The sequence below is a fragment of the Rhodamnia argentea genome, chromosome 1 (genome assembly GCF_020921035.1).
Source record: "Rhodamnia argentea isolate NSW1041297 chromosome 1, ASM2092103v1, whole genome shotgun sequence".
NCBI lineage: Eukaryota > Viridiplantae > Streptophyta > Magnoliopsida > Myrtales > Myrtaceae > Rhodamnia > Rhodamnia argentea.
Window position 1 is genome coordinate 26,424,463 of NC_063150.1, and position 24,293 is coordinate 26,448,755.

Sequence of the window (24,293 nt, forward strand, 5' to 3'; positions counted from 1 at the left end):
CTGAGAGAGAGAATCAATGCGAGGCCAAAGAAAATGGAGCAATTGGGAGTTTCTGTCATTATTCTAATAGAATAGGGGCACAATGGCTCTTGAAATAAGGTGCAAGTACTACATCAAAAACTAAATCCGGAGTTACACGATCAATAGGCAGCGAGATATGCATAAATTATGAAAAGCTGACAAAGAAGTCCATCTTCCTCACTTCTTCCCAATTAGCTTTTCGATCATGTCCGCAGCTTCCTGGACAGTAGTGATACTCTGAGCACTTTCTTCCTCCACGCTAATCCCAAATTCCTCCTCAAGTCCCATCACAATCTCCACCTAAAATGAGGAAGAGCAGTCGTCTCATCACAAATCCCATTTCATTGAACGAAGGAGCAAGCGGGTAAACGTCGGAATCGGATAAAAGAAACAAGGAAAAAACGACATCGACATTGCAGAAGTACCGTCCTGCACCGCTTCAGAATGAATGCATAAAAGGAAAAAGACTAGTGGATGAATAGCTTACAGTGTCCAGAGAATCAGCTCCCAGGTTAGCAAATTTTGAGTCTCCAGTCACAGTAGCATCATCTGGTAAAGCTAGCTGCTTCCTTACTATTTGGCACACTTTATTCACTGTCTCTGGTTTAGCCTGCCCATATCTCAAGTTGATTAGTTGCAAGTTCTCAAAACCTACTTACAGGCTTCACACTGAGTGGTTAGAATATTGGCAATAACCAATCAAGTATTCTCCCACAAGCAAGCACAATGGTAAGTTGGAACATTGCATATATAATATTCTGTGCATCCACTTTCCCCAGAAGGAGCATGTTTCGAATGACTTAATTACAATCATACAGCAAGATTGTTCCCCGTGTGACAAAAAAAAATGACCCAGACTTCAGATATATAAGCATTCGCATTCGTAGTCGCTTTGCTATGCTTTAGTTTTGTTATAGTTGACATGACATAGTGATACATACCGCACAGAAAACCTGGAAGCGGCGAGCTTTAAGAGAAGGAAAACTTCTGCCACCAATAGGGAGGGAAACAGACCTGACATTAGATATCTTGGAGCTAGGTACCTGTTAAAAATGTCAAAATGTAAGAACTATCATATAGTGCTACGCAAGTTGATGGTTTTATACAAGTCAGGATAAAGTACAATGCCAAATGTTTCATAAGGTTTCCAATTTTTTATCTCATTCAAAGTGCAGAACTTCAACCAGGTCAACCAATCTATATCCTAAATCACACAATAAATTTGGGAGAAAAACATTTTTTCCTTGAGTTTTTGGGATAGTGGCAAGTCACCCCTGATGTTTCAAATGTTGCAATTTGTCCCCTGACTTTTCGAAATTGGAGGCAATGTGTCCTCAAGCGTTGCTTCCTAGCAAAATTTTCTTACAAATCTGACCACATGTGACTAGTTATGGAAGGCATATATATATGTACACACACACCCAAAATGGCATTTTGAAAATATATACTGATGTCCATTTGGCAATGATCCAGTCAAAATCTTGCTGGAACTTTAGTCACATGCTCTCACATGCAAATATTTTTTTAATTGCTCTTGTACTTTTTTATATGTATGTGCTTATATGACGAATTTTACTCCGTAATCAATCACGTGGTCGGAGCTCCAAGCATAATTTGATCGAAGTCAACCCAGGGGACACATTGCAATCTACTTCTAAAATTCAAGGGCAAATTGCAAAAAGTGAACCATCACAGGCCAATCTGCAACAACTCTAAAACCTTGGGGGGCAACATGAATTTGCCCCAGTAAATTTACTGCGTTTTCAGACGAGCAGATTACTAACAATCATTAGACCAACATCAAACCTCAAGAAGCTTCAGAAGCTAATGGACATGCTACAATTTACCGTTACCAATAACCACAGCAATGAGACAGCAAAAACAAACTAAAAGTAAGTTCAAAAAAATGGATACATATGCAAAAGCTGCTACCTGAGAGCAAGTTAACAACACATCGAAAAAGATCCAACCAGATTAATCACCAGAAAGGGTGCTCAAGTTGAAGCCCCAAATGTACAGCTTGCAAGACGAAATGATTAGAATCATGAGCGGTGCAGCCACAAAGCAGCAGGAAGCCAATACCAAGTATCGCCTGCCTGAACTCGTTATTAATCTCAGACAGCTCATTTGATCAATCTAGATAATTGGAAAGCTCATTTGGCAGTGCTGTAGCTTTCCGATGTAGCTACAAACGCATGCTCTAGTGATGCTTACGCAGTTCACCCATTCCTCTATCTACCCAGACTACTGCCACAAACATGACTGTTTTTCCAAAACCGCCAAAGCATGCAGTCATCTCCCAACCAGCCCTATCAAATCCTTAATGTAGCCAAAAAATTCAATGTATTTGATCAATCCTCACGCATATCTTCCAAGATAAAGCATTCTGAACTAGCATCCCGCATCGAGCGGAATTCCTAAATCAGGCTCTACACACATTGAAAGGCGAACAATTTCTTCTCTATTTCCACGTCAAGTTGAACGAAACACCATTTCTCCATCAATCCATGAGAAAAACGCGACATTTAACACAACCAATAAAAAAACCTCCAGCACCGAACCATAAGCACATGCATACTAGTTTGGGAGAAGCTAATGTCAAGCTGATAATTATATATATGCCTTGAGAAATCTCAAAGAAAAATACCCATCAACCCCAGCAAGTCAAGCATCAAACGAGCCAATCACGCGGAACCCACACTCGCTGATCATGTAAAAGCACCAAACCCCATCATAAAGAAGGCACAAACCAAGCAAATCTCGAATCGACCGACACCCATCTTCGTACCTGCCCCTGCTTCAAAGCGCACGAAACGCGAGCCGTTGTTCCGGTGAAGGAGGCCATTCCGTGCTCCGATCCAACAGAAGCTGAACGAAACGAGAGCGAGAGAGAGATCTGAGATATCGCAGAGGGAGAACGCGAAAAATGCGAGAGGGAGAGACGATGTATATATAAGTGGGGGGAGTGGGAGCGAGCGAGAGCGTGTAGGACTCTGTTGGTTTGTTTGTAGTTGCAGCCGAGTGAGAATCGTGTGCAAGTGGAAAGCGGCCTCGTTTGTATCGAAACTGTCGAGGGGGCTGTTTGGCTATTCGTCTCATCCTGTCCCCGTGATCGGATAAGGCCCTCCAATTTCCCGTTTTCCCCTCTGCTCTTGTAACTTTGGATGGTTCTTCATCAAGAAACGTCAGTACATATAAATAACAAAAATATTTGACTCTAAATTTGATAGCAAAACAATATTCTTTTTTTCTTTCTTTTTACCACTATGCAAATTCTTTTCTAAAAAGAAAACATTTTAAATGAGCATTTTATTATTCTTGAAAGATACGTTATTCAAGATTTAGAAGAAAAAAATTGAGAGAAGATGTAAGTTGGTTCGTTGCATTGTGGGAGACAATCAAGAGATTTTGGCAAGTGCCACTTCCGAATGGAAATGGCTAGCTAGGTTCTTCCTTCCTTTTTATTTAGCCAAGTTTGCATTTTTCTCTCTGTAGCTACAGCATCAACGTAATATGTAGATGAGGGCAGAATTAGAACTCTAAGTTGAGCGAAAGGGTGGTTTGGCTTATAGAGATATGAACATCAAATAGCCGGATCATAAGTTCATCCGGAAGAATCGTTGTGGCTGTAGAGTGCTATGCCGAAGCACACCCCTTTGTCAACCCTCCTCTTAGAAGTAGTTGTGCTGTGACTACCATGATAAATGTGTTCCGCAAAAGTTGTTACGGGGATCGCTGTAGTCATTGACGTTTATGATTGTACCATCAAAACTTTTGCCGTACATCATGCAATAGTGATAATGGCGATAATAATAACAGTCAAGACTTTTTTGGGATTTCTATTTTGGGAACTTAAGATATTTCCAACTAAAAGTAAAGTCAAATCAGGAATATACATTTTTGAGAGGACATCATCTCCAGCTGAAACACCAAAGCATTCCAAGTTTATACATGAAATTGCAGAAAACAAAAAGAAAAAGAAAAATAAGCCAATCCAATGCTGAACCCTAGAAATACACAAACCTCCTAAAGCCCACCAAAAACTTCTCAGCTTATGGCTGGACTATGTACCCAACTGCAAAGGCGACAAGAGCGACCATACAAACATACAGGAAAGGAAATCCCACTTGAATTGCTCTACCACCTGTCTTCCTCAACATCTCCTGTTGAACAAAGCAATAATCTTCACCTTTAACTATCCATATGTTAGAAGGATGTCTGCACCCTTGCTGCAGCATATCTTGGAGATGGAGCAAGATTGGCATGATGCATGATGGGGAAAAAAATGAAAGTTCACATTACTCACCACTTCACGCTTAAGTGCATCCCTCTCCCGATTCCGCAAACTTCTCTCCTCTGTTAATCTACTGATTGTAAGTTCAGCCTGCAAAGTTTTGGTGTGTCTTTTGCTATATTATCGTCTTTGAAGACTCAAAAGAAGAGGAGAGGTAGAAAGAGAAGCAACATTGAAGAGAAGGGAAAGCACAAACATGCAACAAGAGGCACGGAAAGCTGTTTGCTCTAAATTGCATGACAACTATGCATATGGTCATAATTGTCTTCACTACTAAAAAACAGTTATTTCTCTGGGCCTCTAATGAAGTTCTACAAAATTTACATCCAAATAGAGGGATTATATTTTACTTTAAGCTCCACTGATGCCTGCAAAATTGCTATTATCTTCTTTAAAAACACAAAAAGGAAGGAGAGGTAGCTAGAAAACCAAATTTGAAGAGAAATGGCAAGCACAAACTTGAAGCAAAAGGCACAGGAAACTGTTTACTTTAAGATGCATGACAGACTATGCATATGGTCGTTGTGGTCTTCATTACCTAGAAAACAGTTATTTCTCTGGGCCTCAAATGAGATCCTGTAAGATTTAAATAATAGATTAACAATATCCTACATTATGCTCCACTACAGCCTGCAAAGTTTTGCTATAATCTTCTTTAAAAACTCAAAAAAAGTGGTGAAATAGAAAAATGAACAACATCAAAGAGAAATGGAAAGCACAAACTCGCAACAGAGGGCACTGAAAGCTGTTTGCTTAAGATGCACAACAGACTATGCATATGGTCATTGTTGTCTTCACTACTGAAAAAACAATTATTGCACTGGGCTGCCTCTAATGAAGTTTTATAAGATTTACTCCAAAATATGCTCCACTACTGCATCATATGTACATATCTGTTCAATGCCACCAAGAGAAACTTGTTTCTCACACATAATTGTCTCCCAAAGTAGGACAAGTTTTTGAGTGTCTGAAATGTAGGTATTGCAGCTAAAAAAAAAATACGCATGCTACACATTTTCGCAGATGAACTTGACAGTGAAAACCAGTGAAACAAATGAAATAATTTGTAAGGTCAGGGGAGCAAAGTATAAGCATTTAAAGTTTAGGGCTCAAAGTGTAAGAGAGTGAAATTCAGAAAAGTAAATTGAAAGGCTTAAAAGTTTGGGGTTTAATGAGTAAAAATGTGAGAGTTTGGGAAGGTAAAGTGAAAGAATTGAAAGTTTAGGGTTAACATGTTAGAGGGTAATGGGTTAGGGGGATAAAGTGAAATTTTCCCTAGTACCTACATAGAAGAGGTATGAGTTATTTTGCTCTCTTAATGTAAAATAAATGAGAGACGGACTTAATTTTCCGATTATGGAAAATAAATTTTTTTCTGCCTTCCAGATAATAAAGTATGTCAATATTTTTCTGAATTAGTTGATTTTATTCATAGCCATCCATAATTGTATGTAAATATAAGCAAATAGCCTCTTAGCAATCCAGCATCGCACTCCAGAATTCAGAAGAAACACCAGCTTATTTCTGTTAAGCAATGATATTTTGAAATCTTCCTCTCTTCTGTCTCCTCTTCTCATCTGTATAAAATGGGTACAGAGGGGTAGCTTGTGTAGTGGAAGTGAAACCGTCCTCCCAATGATCTCACAGGCGAAAGTTGACCCATGTTCACATCGTGCAGGGGAAGAAAACTAACCTCTTTTAACTTTGAATCCACCAAGCTGAGTTTTGATTGTAACTCCTTAAAATCCTCTGACACATCCAACCCACCAGGATCCTGGCATCAAAAGACAACCCCCCAGATTATAAGAGTGAGAGCAGAATTTATATCCTATAATTTCCATATTTCAGGAGACTTAGAAACATACTCAAATACGGTCAGATGAGAAAAGACCTATTTCATACAATTGCATTTAGTTGTCTTTCTGAAGATGATATGCAGTAACTTGATTCAATTCAGCTATAAATGACATTGACCCCAGTCAAGGCAATGTTGAAGCCCCACTATATATATCAGATACTATGCCGTCTAAATCCAGCTAGCAAATAAAGTGACACATTGGTATTTTCTGGTCGTCATACCCTGAGAGGAGATGATACATTTTCAACTCCAGCAGGTGAGACATACTTTGGGATGGTAGTCTCGGATAATGAATCTTGCTTCCACTCTCCACTAACTGGCAGCAATGATGGCGATTCCACAGGACTGGCGAGGACTACTTTTATCTTCCTCTCCTCAATGTATTTACCACTTTCTTTATCAAACTGAAAATTAGAAAGAAAATTACTCAAGTTACTGAACCTGAAAGATCAGGGAACATATAGCAGGCTTAGCAGCAAAACCTACCATGTCAACGGTAATGTCCTCTTCACTTGTCCCAAAAGGGACAATAGTGCCCTGTATTAGAAACTTGTCTCTACACTGCAGGACAGGTGGAGCTACCTGCGGTGCTTGCATGGTAACTGCATCAAACAGAAGATAGGATGAAAAGTCTGCTCCAATTCTTAAGAAGTATCAGCACATAGCTTCGGAAGCCTAGCATGGTTTTCCACTATCTCAATGCATTTAGGCTACGGTATGCCCTCAAAATCTTATTCAAAGATGACCCTTGCAGCAATGCAACTGACTCTACCTTAAGCAGTTCATATCCCAGGAACAATACATTCTACTTGGCACATCATGGCAAAGAAATTGCAGAAGCATCATCCAGCTGATTCAAGTACTGTGGGTGTGTCCCCCGCTCACAAGTAAGTGAGCAGCTTTAATAAATATGTAAATATGATGTCCCTAAGACTTGATGGCACACCTGTGAAATCAGATGCTCCATTTGGCTTGATGATGCCTATATTTGGTCGCACACAGTATTTCTTCGGAGATGTAGTCTTAACCTGGAAGGTTTTGTATATCAAAGTACAGAGTTCATAATATATCTCCATAACAGAGAGTTCTTAATGTGCAGATATCCTACTCTGGAAATTAATTTACATCAGGAGAATACAAGATTGAAAGGAAAAGTTCTACTGCCATAACCTAAAAGAAGTAAAGCAGGGTCATGTTGAAAGAAAAGGTTCAAAACAATCCTCACCTTGAAAGCAACATACTGATCAGTCTTATTTCCCAGTTGAATCGAGCATGAGCTTTGTTTCCTCACCTCAACTGCATAAACACGGAGAAGAGGCTTTAGATTAAAAAACCAAACGAGAAAGCGGCCATGTCATGACAACATTACATGATGAACTGTATCTTTGCACGTTTTCTTCGAAGATATAATGCAATAATGAAATCACAGTATATGTGCTTCCTATACTAATCATTGTCACAGTCATTTGATTGCAATGACTGTTCGCCCACTTTGTCTCCAGAAAGATAATCACTCACAAGGCATTTTAAGAATCTGTGGTGTGAGGATAGAAACAATGCAAGAGAAAAGAACCTGACCAAATAATCGAAAACAACACGAGAAAAAGAATTTGAAAACAGGTCGACTAGTCACTATTTCACACATGCCCCTGAAGCTCATGCGTTAAGACATTCCTTCTAGCCGTGATTTATGAAGTTGAACCACGAATTCTCAAGCAAATTATCGTAGAACCAACTGATATTATCAACTTTGGTTACTGCCCATTAAGAGGAGGCAAGCAAAGCAAATTGAATCCAAGTCCAAATGAAAATACACCAAACGCACAGCACTATATACTCACAGACGAACTTGAGTTCTTGAGGCCGGATCTCCAAGAGCTCTTCAGCCATGATGAAGACCACACCACTGATCCAGACGAACCAGCGCGTCGCATAGCAGGGTAACAACAATTAAGCAAAAAGCTTTGCAGTTAGAAAAGTAACACCAAAAGCTCAATTTCAAGTACGAGCAGTCTCAAGCACATCTGTCATTTCACCAAACACAAAATTGCACACCATCACCCAACACTAGACAGGCAAAACTTAGATGATTCACACTCGGACGAAGCATAATTCAGCACACTAACTATCCATACGATCCGAGAGCGATTCAGGATTTAACCACCGAAAAAAAAAAAAACATAGATCACCACATCGATCCGTTCCCAGACCTGCATTGCCGACTCAAAAAATGCAAGAGTCGTGATAACTATTCACATTCCAAGAAAAATTCGAGACCGACGATGACGATGCGATGCTCCCCGATCGCAAGCTCTCTGAATTACGTTCCAAATCTGATGAGGAAGCGCCAAAAAAAAAACAGGGGGAAGAACACTTACAATTACGCGTGGGGAGCGATCGAGCGAGAGAGAGAGAGAGAGAGAGAGAGAGGTGACAGCGAAGTTACGATAATGGGGGGAGGAGGAGGAGGAGGGAGGGTGGTGGTGGTGGTGTCCGGTTGGGTTTGCAGAGTGGCGGTTGCGCCCGCTATTTATATATTACGCAATTTTTAAAAATTTTGTCTTTGAGAAGTTGCCCTCCTCCAGCCTGATTCCTCGAAAATCGGCCACTAAAAAGTCTCACTTTTTGACATATTAGTCCTTTTTATATATATAGCCACGTCATCAAAAATAATCAATTCCAAAATGGATATATTCCAGACCTATAATCGATTCCCAGGATCTATCATGTTATAATCGATTCCTAAAACCTAACTTTATTTACCTTAAAACCTGTTTTGAAACTCATCCTAATCTACCCAAAAACCTATTTTTATTTTGTTCATTTTCATGATTTCATTTTTCATAGCAAAATAACATGGGTAGAAATGAAATGATTCAAAGTAATATATAAATAATGAAAATCACTATCCGCCAAAAGCGACAATCCCTAAAAGGAAAAGCGGAGGAGTGTTGTTGCTGAGGTTAGATTTCAGGAAAAAAAACACATTAGGATTTTGACTTTTTAAATCGTGAAACATGTTCCATAATCGGTCCGGTCCGATTCTCGGATGGGCATTCACTAGGAACCATGAGCCGGACTTGTTCCAATTGGTCCCAAAAATATGGAACCGATGCCAACGGGAATTGATTCTCGTGCTTGTTTTTTGGGTGATTCGATCCGATTGCATATCCCTACTCGTCATACTTGTAGATAGAGAAAGTAGATAGACATATAAATATAAGGGTTAGATTTGAAAAGGAAATATTCATTGTGGACGAAAGAATGTAATGGCAAGAATTTCGTCCCATAATTTGGACAAAGTGAAAGATTATTTTCCTTCGGAGTAAATAGTAATTTCCTTGTAGGTTGGGATGGAGAACGGTCGTAGGAAAATTTGGGCCCAAAGGGTGAGATGTCAATCCACATCTGTATCGTCAATAAAAAGTCTCGAACTTTTAAATTTGGCGTCGACTTTACTTTAGAGATATCCAAAAAAACACTCAAAATATAGAAAGAGAGCATCAAAATACCATGCATTGTTAAATTCTAATTACTTTTATGTTACTTGACAAATCTTCCTAACTTTTATGGTGCATGTATCCCCCATCTATGAAATTTATATTAACATTCTCCAATTAGAGATCATCCAAATCCATCTTGGATTGGGCACGTAAGTAAGTATATGTAGTGTGCTCAACGTGTTCAAAGAAACTAATTTAGTTGAAAGAAAACTATCCCCACCTCATTTTAAACCATTTAAGACTCTCCCTCCCCGTGACGTCTCGAAATTTTGACGTCTATAAGAAAAATCATGAATTCTAGCGTAAAAAATAAATTTGAATTTTTGAAGATTCAAGAGATAATAGTTAGATTGTTTTGAGATGTTGGTTAGAAAAAGTCAAGTCGTCGAATCATAGTATTGAAACCTTTGTACTTGAGCCTAGCATTGACCGAACCCTAGTTGCGAGACCTTCAGTTTAGTGTTGGTAGTTTAATTTATCCGGGATAGCGAAATTACCAAAACGCCCTAAATATTATATACTAAAAGACAAAATAGTGAATAACTAGATTTGAACTTTTTTTTTTTGTGGCCCCCACTAACATCCTTTCAGCCGTCCCCCCATCCCATCAGCTCTCTCTCTCTCCCCTCCTCCCTTCCCTGTTGACCCGCACGACTCCCCCCCTTCTTCTTTCTTTCCTTCTTCTTCCTGGTCTTCTGGTTTTGCCCCGCCACCACCAGTCACCGCCGCACCGTCCCGCCAGCCAGCCGCCCGTCGCTCGTCGCGCTTCCGGACTTCGCCCGCGAGCCCAGAACCCCGCGGCTCCACCTCACTCTCTCGGCCGTCGCCCGCCCCCACCCACAAGAGCCACCTTGCGCCACCACCCCGACGACAGCAGCCACCACCACTCCGTCCACCTCGCGGCGCGGCGCGACGACGGCGCCGCACCCCACGACCCGCGACCAGCCCCCTCCACCTCTGCCCTCTGCTCCGCCCGACGACAGCCCCCATCTCCACCTCCCATCTCACCCCGTCGCCACCAGCCACGACCTCTGCCACCGCCAGACCACCTCAGCGGGTGACCCGGACTCGCCCCATCGCCGATCCCGCACCCTTGCCCAGCCGAGACCCTTCTCGGCCCCGACGCCCAGGCCACCCGAGACCCAAACCCAAGGCCCCAGCCGTTCGTGACGCCTTCCCACCGTCTCCGGCCTCCGACCCTAGCCCCGACGCCGCTGCCCAGCCGCGCCCGCGGCCCTTTGTCGCACCGCCAGCCGAGGTCGCCATCCACCCGAGCCCCGCCGCGATGCCGACCCGAGCCCTCTACCCCTAGACTCGAGCCCGAAGCCCACTGCCCGCCTGGTCGAGCCGAGCCGACCCACGAACCCCATCGGCCGCCGTGGACCCGAACCCGATTCGTGCCGCCGCCTTCCCGTGAGCCTCGACGCCGCTGAGATCTCGTGCCGTGTCGTCGCGAGCTTCGTCCAACGCTTGCAAACCCCGTCATTGTCGTGGTCGTCGTCGACGCGCCCGAGTTGTCGCCAAACATCATCAAATTGTGAGCTAACCCCTAACCTTCGGTTAGAAGGTTAAGTGCGTTTAGGGATAGTTTAGTTGGTGTTAAATTTGAATTAATTAGATAATTGTGGTCAGATTAGATTATTAATCCTAATTAGTTTAAATAATCACAATTAATTAAGTTAGCCTTGATTAGCTTAAATAGACTATGGTTAGTTGATAGTAGACTATGTTTATTTGACTGACTGTGTTTGACTGATCACGAGCGGATTAATTAGTTGGAGCCGAGTGGACTTTGAATTGTCGAACCGATTAATTAAAATGGGCTTAATTAACTATAATTGAATTAATAAATTACAGTCGGGCTAGTTAATCGTAATTATGATAATTAATTATTATTATTGAGTGGCTATCGGGTGATTATTAGTGGACCGTTGTGTGCATTAAGGTGTATGTGTGTGGGTGTGTTATATATATATATAGCGAGAATGGATCACTTCATATCAGATACTGAGTTTGGTGGATAAATTGTGTATTAATTTGACCATGTGTGGATCAAATTGCATATTCGAGCATAAAAATGGCATTGAGCCGAGTCTTTAAGCATGACCGTGTGAGCATATGACTAAACGCCAAATATAAGAATTGGTTGGTTATACGGTATGCTTGTGTGGTTATATGATGACTTTCCTAACTAGCTAGTTCCTTATTGACTGGAGTTACACTACTTGTCAAATGCACAACAATCGGTGTCGTCGGGTTGATCGTGCATCTTGTGACAGAACGACGCTCCTTACGGGATTGCCTGCTACGTTGTGCCGTGTCGATCGGAATCACACTAGCCTAGCGCTTGCCGTTGTCAAAGGAATAGAACGATGCTAGATCCCGTCGGAAGAGCATCAACTATCTAGTGTGCATGCACTAACCGTGTAGTGTGCCGGGCCAAGTTGCCATTAATAACCGGAACACGTGTAGTTTTCTGTATATGCAAGTTGTTTGGGTGTTCGGTTGTTTGCCTTGATTGTCGTGACTATTAAGTCAAGTCGAGTGTTGCATTACATATGATCCAAGGCGTACTAAGCTTGCATGTGATTGTGATATATTGCTAGGTTGTGCCCTTTCCTGTTATAGCTAGAGCGTGGCTCGGGCCCCTCGCTAGTGATATGTTATCGATTGTTGCTACTTGTGTAGGTCACCTTGAGCGAATCAACGCTCTAGCCGGACTTAGGAGTTGACTTATCGAGATTTATTTCTCACCCTATTGTTGTTGACTCATTTTCGGGACCGAGGTTATGGAGCAACACCCGGTCAGGTTCGGAATTCCTATTTACTAATCATTCGATATCGAATACCATCCATTTCCGGGTTCGGACCGGGTTTGGGAACATCACGTGACAACATTGTAGGTAGAGGAGGGGTTGGGGTACTTGGTGCCCCACCGCTTCGTAGCCTGGCATGTGCGTCAAGGCGACTTTTTCTACGGCCCGATCTCGAGATTCGAAGGGCTACCAATTACGGCCCCTAGATTCCATGCTTGGGATTTAATGGATGTCGATATGCCCGACGGAGAGGTAGTGGACCCGATTTAAACTTGGATTGCAACCTGGTGACACTGCCCGACTTTCTTTGTTGAGTAGTTGTAGGAGAAGTGGCTTTTTGGAGGACTCGCAGTGGTAGACGTTGAGGGTGACGTAGCCTCTCTTTTGGAGTAGATATGACTTTAATCTTGCCTTGACTCACCTATCTTTTTGTTAGTCTTAGGAAGCTGCTTCGAAGTATGAAGTTGTGTATATATTGCTCTGTAGGGTTAAAGAATATATGCTAATTGAATGAAATCTTTTGTTGTTGAACCATGGTTGTGTATCTTGGTTTACTATCTCTGTTTATTGTGTTATATGGGAGTAAATTGTTTCCACATGCGTAATTAAAGATAAAAAAAACAAATGGGTCGATAACGTGCCCGAGACGTTATTCTTTATGACCTGAGTCGTTTAGGTAGGGATATTACGTGTCGGAGGATTAGGGCATGGCCACAAATCTGGGCAATCAAGTGACATGGGAAAATTGGGAAAATTGATCAAAAAGTCTTAAAATTCTAAACCTTTCAATTGTGTCGATGTAATTTTGAACCTTTGATAAGAAAATGTTGACTTAGAAGCTAGCCAGTATACATGGTATGACGTGGATGACATTATCAAAATTTTATTTTATTTTTATTTTATCATTTTCATCTTTTTTATTTTTTGTCTTTTCTTTTCGTTGGTTGTCGATCTCAAGTGATAGACTGGCCACTTACAAAATGAAAAGGGAAAACAATTAAAGAAAAATAAAAAAATAACAAACTTTAGAAATTTTAAAAAATTTAAAATTTTCAAACGATTATGGATGCCGGCGCTGGCCGACATTCATGTCGGTGATTTCTAGTTAGATGAACTAAATTGACAAATCATCAAAATGTTTATGATTGAATTGACATAATTGAAAGGTTGAGAATTGAATTGACCACCGTATAATAAGTCGGGGAATTTTGAGGCTATCCATGCGGAAACCTATTGCTAGCTTAATGCTTTAGTTTACCTAAAACGAAATCTCTCTCGAAATGAGAAAAATGTTTGTCCTCTTGTATAAAATAATCACCAATGCATCTAACAAAAATGAAATGAATGTAATGAAATGAATGTAAGGTTAATGTTCATTAAAGCACTCAAAAATAGATTGGTTGCAAGTCGCATTGGCAAACATAACGCGCTCAACGTTCTACCAAGTACAAATGCTCGACCACTCTTTTCTAGGGGTCACTTATGCTCAAGGAAAAGCATGCTACTACACCCCGAGCGTTAGTGTGGTTGGTTGGGGCAGCAAGAGATTTCCAGTCTAGAAATTTGTTTGAAACCCAACAAATGCGTGCAAATCGGCATGCGTCTTGGACACCTATACCGGTCAAATGTTTAGATTTGATCGATTCATGAGACTTACATAATGCTCTATTGACCTTTGGGTAGTTGAGTCTCTACGCCAATCATGCTTTTGAATTACAAAAAATAAGATAAAAGATGTCATTTAGTATAATGTAATTTCCACATCTTGTTTGCTATATCTAGAATAACGCATCTAGACCGAACAAAGAGTCGAATTATTTGGCTTCTCAAAGTTACCATGTGTTTGGTATGACTTTACCATAGTTCCTATTGTTGTGAGATAGGGTCTTTTGCCTTTTTCGAGGCATTTGGCGAAAATCTAACAACTTTCGCAAAGTTGTTAATAGTTAGGAGTGATTGGTTTTCGGGTGGTTCAAATTTCATCCAAAACCGTGAATTGGACTAGAGGAGCCGGTTTCCCATTTCTGGATCTGAAAACCGGCCCACCTTGTCTGAGAACCGGACCAACCGATTCGGTCTTATTCTCGGGTGGGCCAATGGAAGGTGAAATGTTCCTTTTTTCTCTTTTTAAGAAAAAGCATGTAGCCAACATTGTGAAAGCAAGCGGGAAGCTGAGGATGAGATCGTGATGGGGTTGGGCATTAAAAAATATCTGGGTGTGGTCCGTACACATGTAATGGGAACCGAACTGAAAATCACCGATTCCAAAATATTGAAACTGGAAACCGAACCAGTGCCCTCAGAAAATCACTGAGAACCAATCGATTCAGTCCGGTCCGCTAGTTCCCGATCCGAGCGGTTCCTTTTGCTCACACCTACAAACAGGAGCTTTGAGGTCCTATAATTCTATTTAATGATTAATTTATCAGGACAAGGTACCCATGCACAAACCCTTTCTTGCTATTATCTATTTCAAATTTATTTAAAGGAGGAAAGTTATTGCAACCGTTCTAGAAATTTAAAAAGATAATAATAACGATACTACGTTAATTTTTGTTAATAATAAAGAAAACATAAATAATAACAATTCAGGGACATTTGTTTATGAAACTTCGTTATGACTAGAATGGCCCTCGAACCAGAAAATTTACAGGCAGAAACCAGTAACAGTATATATAAGTATGCATGAAACCTTCTCACAAGGTTTTCACAAGCATATAGCTACAAATGCTTGAACTACAAAGTACTCACTCACTTCACCACCATATCAGACACAAAATTTTCAGGGAACCCCCTCCGAGATCACAATTCTGAGTTAGGCGCTTAAAATCTCCGGCTTGCCGACCCGATTTACATCAGAAACAAGCTGTTCCATCAATCTGGCCTTACAGCCATTAATGATTACTGCGATCTGTCGGTGATCCGGGGACAAAGGGCACGAAACCTCGCCCTCCGAACACAGGTCGCATGAAGGCATCGTCGAACTTCCGCCAGTAGTAGTGTACAGTGTTAGTAGGGGTCGTCAGAAGCATGCGTAAGCTCGACGGCCGGGGGACGTTTTGGTTGCTCTGGTTACTCTCTGTGCCCTGGCCATTGTCGAGGAGCGGCACAATGAAGGATTTGGGGCTAGTTGGCTCGGAGGAAGCCATGCGGACTAAGTGCTTGGGCGAAGGAAGCAAGAGCCGGATAAGAGGTTTGGTCATCAGCCCAAAAACCTGCTCGAATCAAATCAGTAACATCAGAAAATAGGACACTCAGCTATTAACAAATGAGGAAGCGTGGTAACCTGTCAAAAAAACTAAGCATAGCACAATAATTTCCAGGCTTGCTCTATGCCAATCTAATTGACCGGCTGGGTTGAAGTGGAGTAAAGCAGTATGCAACTCTTTCGCATCTCCTTAACACATATGAGGCAGTGACTTACCACCGTGCTGAATAGAACGACCGTGATAGTACTGGTGATCATAAACGCATTCTTCCTATCTTTTGTCTCGAACAGAGCGAACTGCATCAACATGCATAAGGGGTTGGCAAAATCATGTTCATGAATAATAAAACAATCTGCCAGATCAAACTGACTGAATGAAGTTCCATGTAGTGATTTTGTCTGCTCTTTACCTTATTGTAAGCAAGAGCCATGGACACAGCACCGCGCATAAGACCAGCCCACCATATTACAAGCTGCATAGGTTCTTATTAAGAAACACATTCTACTGAAATATTCTGATTAATTAACTAGAAGTGTATGTGCATGTAGAGAGAGAGAGAAATCACCTGTTGCTTGAACTTAAGTTTCTCATGAGTATTTTTCTTAGTCAAGTTGGATAAAATTGACAGGGGGAAAACAAAGGCTGCTCTTCCGATCAGAACCAGTCCCAACAATATGGAGCTAAACTGGACTGATTTTTTGGGACTGAAAGCAAACGATGAAGGAAAGAAACGTGTTCAGTACAGATGAAGTGCTATTTACTGCATTTTCATTCTCAGCAGAACGTGTGTGGGGTATGAATGCCAGGTACATTTGCATAACTAACCTATTGCTGACAATGCTCCATCTCTCGATGTCCAAGGCATCCATGCCAACATAAAGGAATATAAAAACCTCAGCAACAAATGACAAAGTTGCAAAAGCGTGCCTGTGTTATTTGCCAAAGAGCAATTAGTTTTGTAGAAATGAATGCAAACCATTTCAACTGAACGAAAGGAGAAATGATCGACGTACTTGGTGGTCACCCTTGAACTTTCAGTGACATTATGCCATGTGTAGTGTGACATGACGATTCCGCAAAAGAATACGGTGAGGATGCCACTTAAGTAAAAGAGCTGCACAGATAAATTTAGATTTTTACACCATCATAAGAGTGTTTGACAAGCTTCTAGTCTTTTGTTAGGAAGAACAACAGAAAATAATCAGAGGAGAGATAACTAAAGAAAATCATACTTCAGCCAGCATATACGACATATATGCCATGAGAATCATGAGAGCAACTTCCCGGTCAGTCGAGTGCCTGTTTTGAAAGACAACAAAGTATATGAGGAGGAATAATGGCTGTGGCTTCTATTTCCCATACAAGTTGTTTGTAGCAAGAGCATATACTTATGTGGCTATTGCATACCTGCCAAAGTAGAGCTTTCTGATGATATAAGCACTAAGCAATCCAGTCTGCAGGGGACAGTACATGTTGCAGAGGATAATGTTATGGTTATTATTATTATCCTCTCAAAAGGGTCAGTGCACATGAGAGAGGAGAGCGAATCTCACCAAAACTCCCAGCAACGTACTCAGGATAAATAAGTACAAAAAGTTGCCAACAAACTTCAATGCGATGCTTGAGTCGATGTGGGAAAGATCAAAACTTTGAATTGCATTGAAAAGAACCACTGACGTAGCATCGTTTACAACGCCTTCTCCGAACACGAGACTATATAACAGGGGAGTTTCATCCTGATTAAGGACCTGCAGCATTAAGTTAAATAAACAGTGTCCAGAGATGGCAATCCTTTGGAAAATTATTGGAAAAGGTAATGGTTTCAAAGGCTATCTTACCTGCAAGGTACACACAGAATCTGTAGCAGAGAATATTGCTCCAATTGCTGCAATCAATAGAGCAAGTCAAGGGAAACAAAGAAAATAATGAGAAACGGCTTCAGAAGGAAAAAAAAATGAGATGTTAGGTTACTGAGAAGATAAAGGTAGTTTCAAATTACCAAGATAATCTCCTATATCCAGTTGACGTAAGTTCAATCCCTCAAAAACGTATTTGGCACCTAGGACAAAAGATAGCAAACATGATTAGACTGTAAGATACATTAACAGATGAATCAAGATCTTTGGAAAAGAGAGGGAAGAGTAAAAAAAGAAGAAACCAGCACACTGGAACATGTCAACCGTCAGATCACATAGCATGCAAAAAGAGGAGAATGAAGTAATCAAGTAACCAAAAAAAAAAGCAATCGTGAATCTAGAGCAGGACCTGGGCGGATGAGAAACACTTCGGAAGATTTTAGTTGAATAAGGTATTAAGCATACCTAAGGAAATGATGCCAAAGGATATCAGAGTTCCAACTGCACCGAAGAGTATGATTGTCATAAAATTGCGGAAAAACTGCTTCTTCTTCACCTGGAACCTGGTAGAGGAAGGCAAGGAAGCTCATAATCATGCATGACCATGTCTTTATATAAGCACATCCACTAGAAAGTTAATGCTTCCCCTTTTGATTCTCATTAAGCTCCATGTTTGTGTGGGTGCACATAATGTGATTGTAAGTTGCAACCCAGTTTGACAAAGTGAACTTTTGGGTGACACAATGAAAGATCTATAAGTTATTAGATGGCGACTCTTACTAAATAAAACCAAGTATTCCAAAAGTAGATCACAAAAAGAATATGTTAAATCTTTATGATAGAAACGGCATTAATAGACAAATAAAAACAGGATGCAGCAGAAGATCAAACTTACCCGGCATTAAATATGATGGGTGGAAGAAGATAGATAAAGAAAAGATCTTCACTGAATACCAATAGACGGGAACTCTTTCCTCGAGTAGTAAGCAGAATAACAACTCCAGTGCAAAGACCCTGCAATAGAAAATAAACTTAATCAAAATTGAGCCCACGATAAGCCCCAACTCAACCCTCACAACATTGTAAAATTCAAATTCAGAAACCCCATTGCATAATCTTACAATCGCAAGGGCCGTGATTGACTCGTTCATCCATCGAGTTTCCTCCAACAGGTGACCAATCACTATACAAGCACAAAGGAGCGCAACAAAGAGGTTCATCGACACAACTGATTCGTGGTCGGATGTGAATGCTCCCAATTTGCTAAAGATGGAGCCGGGATCGATCGCCATGGTTGCAGCAGCAGCAGATCAAGCTCGCAAAACAAAATCCCTGGAATCGACAGACACCCAATTCACTGTGTATCTCTTGCACAAAGCCAAAATGTTCTAAGGTGCCTTCCAATCTTGAAACTTTGTTCCAAAATTTGGGGATTCATGAACACCCAGCTCGAATTTCCTCAGTCTACAAAAATATCTGCAATGTGAACGGAATTATACGCTACACAGAGGTTACTGTTTGAGAACTGGGAAAACTAATGGAATATTAGAAGAAAGTAAGTCCTCAAAAGCTCCAACCTTCTCTAATGGGGGACCACAAAAAAAGCACAGAACTTTAACTTAGTAAAAAAGAGAGTTATTGTCCGAAAGCAAACGAAAGCAAAGCAAAACAACGAAAGAACATTTGAGTTCACAACTTATAAACCAATCTCCAGTTACTATGCATCAAATTTGCTAACAACACACCAAGCACAAATTAAAGCTCGAAAAAGAAACACCAACCTAGCAGAGTATCACTGACCCATGGACGAACTTCGATTCTGCACATTCACAAGCATAAACGAAACACGTTCGGCAATCCAAGTATAGTCTTGTTGTTGAATTAAGCTGAGCTTGATGAATCCAGAGAGAAGATCTGGAGAAAGAGAGGGAGGGGATTCTTCAGGGTTTAACCGAGAAAGCCCAATAAGAGATGCCAACTGTAAGAAGCCGCCAAAAGCAATGGAGGAACGGGGTTTTGCGTCTTACAAATCGGCAAACACGTGAACAACTCAAAATCTGTAGAAGGGAAAAAAGTGACCGACCGCTGATTACGCATCAAAGATTCGAGATCGATGATATTCTAGCATTGGGTGCAGGCTAAAAATGGTGGGTTTCTCCTTTCTTGGAAGATAATGGATGGAGAGAGAGAGAGAGAGAGAGAGAGAGAGGTGGTTCCCACCTGTGCAGAATGTTGTCGTCTCTGTGTACAAAAATCTCCACTCCAATCAAAGGGGGAAGCATTTCTTGGTCACGACAAAGACGGTAATAAAAAATGGAACGGTCTTGGTCGTGGTACAGTTCGAACGAGTTAAAGAGAATCCGGCCATGGGCAGTGATGGAGATAGAAACAAATGGAGGAGAGAGGACCTTTCAGTTTTCAAGCAAATCACGCCATGTTTGCTCATTGGAAGACGGCCCGGGAGTGATTTTTGGGTCGGTGATGGCCAGTCAATAATGGTGAAATGGAATCATGGAAAGGGCATGCCATAATAAATTTGCTGATTTCTCAAGGTTGTTGCCATTTCCATGGAACTTCCAAAAACGGGCCTCCTAATGAAAAATTTTCCTTTATTGGTCTACACTTGCTGCTGTTTTTATGGTACTAGATTCACGTCTTGTGTTAGACAAAAAAAAAAAAAAGATTCATGTAATGATTCATTCGAACCATAGAAGTGTGTTTCGTTTTCGCTTTGCAAATTGAACGGCGGAGAATACATTTGAAATAATTCCATATGTCTATACTTATATACTTCAAAGGATTTCACACGCCTGCATCCGAATATGAATAGTTATCTAACTTTTACACGCTCAAAAAAAGGAGACAATTCTCTTCAAACACGTGTCTCTCTGATTGGAGACAAGTTATCGAAAGTACACGGAAATTACTTATAGGGAAAAAGGTAAGATAAAGGAAGAATAGGTTGTCAAATTGACATCGGCAACCACACTGGGCTAGCCAATCTTTAAATGATTCCCGAGTCCCATCCATGGCCCTCTATTTTCCATATTTTTTTTTCAGGTAAAATATATTTCTACTATTTTTATTATTATTTTTAGTAGTAGTAGTACTGTAGTAGTAGTTCTTTTAGTCAATGTCGAAAGGTATCATGTTAAGACCATGCGCCTATTTTAACGTAAGCGCGGGCGTAGCAGTTGGGCCACGTGCTTTGGCGTCGTTTGTCCTTCCCAACTTTCTCAGCCACGAACAAACACAGCCGCGCCAAACTTCTACTTTCTAATGAGCTTAACACATACATACATATGTTGACCACAAAAAAAAAAAAAAACACATACATACATACATACATTATATATTGATGATTTGTTCAACTTTCATATAGTTTTCTTCATTTAATATATTGAAAACTTTGTTTTTATCGTAATATCATGTCATTAAATGTTTTTTTCCTTTTTTTTTTTTTTTTTTTTGGTTAAGGGAGGGTGACAGTGAATTACTGATTTAGCAAGACGTAACATTGTTAGTCAAGACCAGTCAAGCGTTAACCGAGTGGTAGAAAAGTTGGTTTACAATTGAAAATTACAAGTTCTATTCCTTTGTCTATTCTCGACCTAAGGAAATCTTAATTAGTCGGCAAAGGATGGGTCGTGACTGAGGTGTATGGCTGATTTTGAGCTTTCTACTCACACTCGTAGAGGTCGAGGTGATGAGCTCGCCTAATGAGCAGTTGGTGTCTCGCCGACACCCTTAAATCGGACCTTCTAACAAGGGTTGGAGTATGTCTCAACCCCATCCAAATCCCTTTTCTTTTTTCCTTCTCGAAAGGGAAAGATTGTTGGTTGAGAAAAAGATGGATAAACAACGATCACACTTGTGGTCATGCTAATTCAATTCAGAAAAAATTTCAATTAAGAGCCCAAAGTGCCCTCATTTTCTCAAATAAAGATATGAAATTGTCTTTAATTCAAATAAGAACCTAAAGTGTCCTCATTGTTTCAAACAAAGGCCTAAAGTAATTATGCATGTTTTAAATAAGGGCCTTTCCTCGCCGGCAGGTTGGCCGATCAAGGGCATATTGGTGAAAATATAATTTTAATTTAATTTTTTTAGCTAAATCAAATTAAAAAATAAAAACTAAAAGTTAAATTACCAAAAAAAAGTAAAAACAGGCGAGAGGGCTACCCTACAGCTCGTGGTTGCTGCCTCATCGCCGATGGAGTGGTGGTAGTTGTCGTCGGGGTCGCCGGTTCAAAGGCGGGGGCCGGTGACACCGCGACCACTAGCGAGGGACTAGCAGGAGAGGGCCACAATCCTTTCCCAAATTTGGGCGATGGCCACCGACCCTCGCCCGGACCTCAATAGAGGGCGGCGGCCCTCTCTTGGACCTAGGCAAGGGCTAGCAGGCCCTCGCCACTAGCCAGCCGCCCTCGACGACTACCTTTGCCGCCCCATTGGTAGTGGGGTGGCGTCCACAGACGGGAGGTCGCTTCTCGCCTATGTGGTTTTTTTTTTAGTTTTCTTTTCGTTTTTAAAATTTTTAGAAAAAGATAAAAGGAATAAACGAAGAAAAAATTCAAAAAAAAAAATAAATGACAAAAATGCTCCTAATTAATTGATGAGAGGCCCTTTTTTTAGACTAATATGGCCTTTGCATGCCTTTATTTAAAACAATGTTTATTTCAAGCCATTATTTAAAATAATGAAGGCACTTCATGCCATTATTTGAAACAAGGCCCACTTCATATTCTTATTTGAGAAAATGAAAGTGCTTCGGCATATCAAATGTTTAGGACGAGGATAAGAACAAAGAGAAGCCCAATCCTATGGGCCATGGGCCGGGCCCGATGGACCGGAGTGGGCAGCCACTTGGTCGAAGCTTTACTTGTGATTGACCAAGCCTATCCATTCCATGCAAATATTGATCATCATGTACTAATTTTGTAGACACAAGGAAGTAAACATAGGTAAACACAGTGTACTCAGACCAGATAATTGTTTGAACTCGCGCATCGGATACCACTAATTGCCGGGCTTCGATTTTAATCAGTCGTCTTTGTTAAGATATAAATCGAATTAGGCTAAAACGGTGTTGCTTTCCCTATTGATTTTTCAGGAGGAGGGACCTGAGTTTTGCCTCTTTGCTACCACTTAGAGCAGCAATTAAGGAAGAAGAAGTGGACAGGACCACTGCCTTTTGGGTCCCTTCTCTTATTGGATCTGCTTGTGAAGCCCCCATCTCGTCCATCAGCATCAGCTAATCGGCTCTTCTGTTCCCATCAAAATGGGAGGGAGACTGGGGCATGAAGTGGTGGCATAATTAGGTTAAAGCTTTCATCCACCTCTCGATCGGAGGGCCGATTGCTGAAGTAGCTCATCCGCTGTCCCAAAGTTCAAGCTCATCAACGTAGCCTCATCGACATGCTGAAAATCCTTCGGCTCACAATAGCAGGTGCCCAAGTCACGAGTCGATTCACGACATTGGCTCGAATGTACAACTCTATGCAAGACCATCGACCCATGTATACTATTAAGCTATCATGCTCAATGATACAATAAGTCTAACTGTACTCGAGTGAGACACGAGATCAAAAACCCATTTCAAGCACAATCTAACCTAGCAAAAGTAAAAATTAGGGGTGTGCATCATTTCCGGTCCAACTCGAAAACCGGATCGGATTGAATTAGCCGGTTCCGGATGTTTCCCAAAGAGATAGGTCTGATTCTCAATTCCACATAAGGAACAAGAATAACCGGTGATAGATAATTTTTTCAATTTTTTATTTTGAAGTAAATTCTAATTAGTATATATTTTTTTCTTTTAATGTTGGGAAACTCTCACTTATGGGGAATAGAAGGAAAAAAAACATCGGTTTTGAGGTCGACTTTGGAATTGGATGAAATCAATCGATTTGGTCCGATTTGGGTGGGTTGATGAAGGAAGAAGAAGTGGATAGGACTACTCCTCGTCAATGTCACCTAATTTTCTTATGTTCACATCCAAGTAGGAGGAAGATTAGGGGATGAGGTGGTGGCTGGATTGGTTAAAGATTTTCAATGACCTCTTTATCGAAGTCTCGAAACCGGTTGCGATAGTAGCATTCCACGAATCGTATACAATCGAGGAGAGTTAACTATATCATGACTCGTATACATAAGATAGAATTAATCGGCTTCATATAAGATAATAGATAATACTATCCATCATTATATTCATGGAATTAGAAAGTGTACAATTGTAATTTCGAATAGGTAATGCTCATCATTTCATTTCCTTCGAGCTCCGCGACGTCGTCGGTGTGTATCATAGTCACATCTAAAAGTTTCTAAATCTACGCCAATGTCAAGATGCCACGGCGAGTTCTATATAACATTTCTTCTTAAATGAGATAACAATCGAACTATTCGAGCCATTCTTGCCAGGTTCACATGTTATTCCAAGGTTCGAGCTCGTCGATGTAACCTCACCGACGCGCAATAAAGTCTTTCCACACGAAATTGTGAATATCTAAGTCACAAGCCGACCGAAAGCCCACTCACAACATCAGCTCAAATGTACGAGGGGCAAGTGGATTGGAAGTCCTAAAACTTGTCATGAAAATGTAATTAAGTCCTAAAATTTTCAAATAAGTGCAATCAAGTTTTAAAACTTGTCATAACACTTTAATTAAGTACCTAAACTTGCAATTGAGCCTAGAACTTATCATGAAAGTGCATCTGAGTTCTAAAATTTTCAAAA

General features: G+C 40.8%; 4 protein-coding genes across 7 annotated transcripts; all 4 read right to left on the bottom strand.

Annotated features, from left to right (window-relative positions):
- Positions 1-34: 34 nt before the first annotated feature.
- On the bottom strand, positions 35-19,761 carry LOC115753667 (acyl carrier protein 1, chloroplastic-like). The gene is made up of 5 exons (XM_030692376.2): positions 19,749-19,761; positions 2,810-2,910; positions 963-1,064; positions 509-631; positions 35-321 (listed from the first exon to the last, which is right to left on the bottom strand). The coding sequence occupies exons 2-5, from the start codon at positions 2,864-2,866 to the stop codon at positions 199-201; spliced, it is 405 nt and encodes a 134-aa protein (XP_030548236.1). The 5' UTR covers positions 2,867-2,910; positions 19,749-19,761; the 3' UTR covers positions 35-198.
- On the bottom strand, positions 3,871-8,636 carry LOC115753666 (vesicle-associated protein 2-2-like). Of its 2 annotated transcripts, none has more exons than XM_030692374.2 (9): positions 8,552-8,636; positions 8,015-8,079; positions 7,399-7,469; positions 7,120-7,201; positions 6,660-6,775; positions 6,395-6,577; positions 6,009-6,089; positions 4,328-4,405; positions 3,871-4,184 (listed from the first exon to the last, which is right to left on the bottom strand). In XM_030692374.2, exons 2-9 carry the CDS (start codon positions 8,061-8,063, stop codon positions 4,074-4,076), a joined length of 771 nt encoding a protein of 256 aa, XP_030548234.1. In that variant the 5' UTR covers positions 8,064-8,079; positions 8,552-8,636; the 3' UTR covers positions 3,871-4,073. The 2 variants fall into 2 exon arrangements, with proteins under 2 accessions (XP_030548234.1, XP_048130085.1); XM_048274128.1 differs by lacking the exon at positions 8,552-8,636 and adding an exon at positions 8,384-8,499.
- LOC125314784 (glycine-rich cell wall structural protein 1.0-like) lies at positions 10,485-11,162 on the bottom strand. The gene has a single exon (XM_048277906.1). The coding sequence runs from the start codon at positions 11,160-11,162 to the stop codon at positions 10,485-10,487; it is 678 nt and encodes a 225-aa protein (XP_048133863.1).
- LOC115753664 (sodium/hydrogen exchanger 2-like) lies at positions 15,020-19,737 on the bottom strand. Of its 3 annotated transcripts, none has more exons than XM_030692370.2 (15): positions 19,339-19,737; positions 18,679-18,889; positions 18,453-18,571; positions 18,023-18,120; positions 17,701-17,760; positions 17,540-17,586; positions 17,255-17,449; positions 17,109-17,155; positions 16,934-17,000; positions 16,715-16,815; positions 16,527-16,628; positions 16,267-16,405; positions 16,111-16,173; positions 15,917-15,997; positions 15,020-15,707 (listed from the first exon to the last, which is right to left on the bottom strand). In XM_030692370.2, the coding sequence occupies exons 2-15, from the start codon at positions 18,847-18,849 to the stop codon at positions 15,387-15,389; spliced, it is 1,611 nt and encodes a 536-aa protein (XP_030548230.2). In that variant the 5' UTR covers positions 18,850-18,889; positions 19,339-19,737; the 3' UTR covers positions 15,020-15,386. The 3 variants fall into 3 exon arrangements, with proteins under 3 accessions (XP_030548230.2, XP_030548227.2, XP_048130078.1); XM_030692367.2 differs by having other exon boundaries at positions 18,679-19,033; XM_048274121.1 differs by having other exon boundaries at positions 18,679-19,057; positions 19,339-19,736.
- Positions 19,762-24,293: the final 4,532 nt, after the last annotated feature.

Excerpts from the sequence above, each read along its gene's own strand:
- LOC115753664 (XM_030692370.2), bottom strand. The coding sequence starts at position 18,849 with ATGGCGATCGATCCCGGCTCCATCTTTAGCAAATTGGGAGCATTCACA. Across the intron at positions 17,761-18,022 it reads CTTTGGCATCATTTCCTTAG|GTGCCAAATACGTTTTTGAG; the intron begins GTATGCTTAATA and ends CTTTTGTCCTAG. Across the intron at positions 15,708-15,916 it reads TCGTTCTATTCAGCACGGTG|GTTTTTGGGCTGATGACCAA; the intron begins GTAAGTCACTGC and ends TGATTCGAGCAG.
- LOC115753666 (XM_030692374.2), bottom strand. The coding sequence starts at position 8,063 with ATGGCTGAAGAGCTCTTGGAGATCCGGCCTCAAGAACTCAAGTTCGTC. Across the intron at positions 7,470-8,014 it reads TCAAGAACTCAAGTTCGTCT|TTGAGGTGAGGAAACAAAGC; the intron begins GTGAGTATATAG and ends GTGTTTATGCAG. Across the intron at positions 4,406-6,008 it reads TGGATTCAAAGTTAAAAGAG|GCTGAACTTACAATCAGTAG; the intron begins GTTAGTTTTCTT and ends AAAACTTTGCAG.
- LOC115753667 (XM_030692376.2), bottom strand. The coding sequence starts at position 2,866 with ATGGCCTCCTTCACCGGAACAACGGCTCGCGTTTCGTGCGCTTTGAAG. Across the intron at positions 632-962 it reads GCTTCCAGGTTTTCTGTGCG|GCTAAACCAGAGACAGTGAA; the intron begins GTATGTATCACT and ends AGATATGGGCAG. Across the intron at positions 322-508 it reads GAGCTGATTCTCTGGACACT|GTGGAGATTGTGATGGGACT; the intron begins GTAAGCTATTCA and ends TCCTCATTTTAG.
- LOC125314784 (XM_048277906.1), bottom strand. The coding sequence starts at position 11,162 with ATGACGGGGTTTGCAAGCGTTGGACGAAGCTCGCGACGACACGGCACG.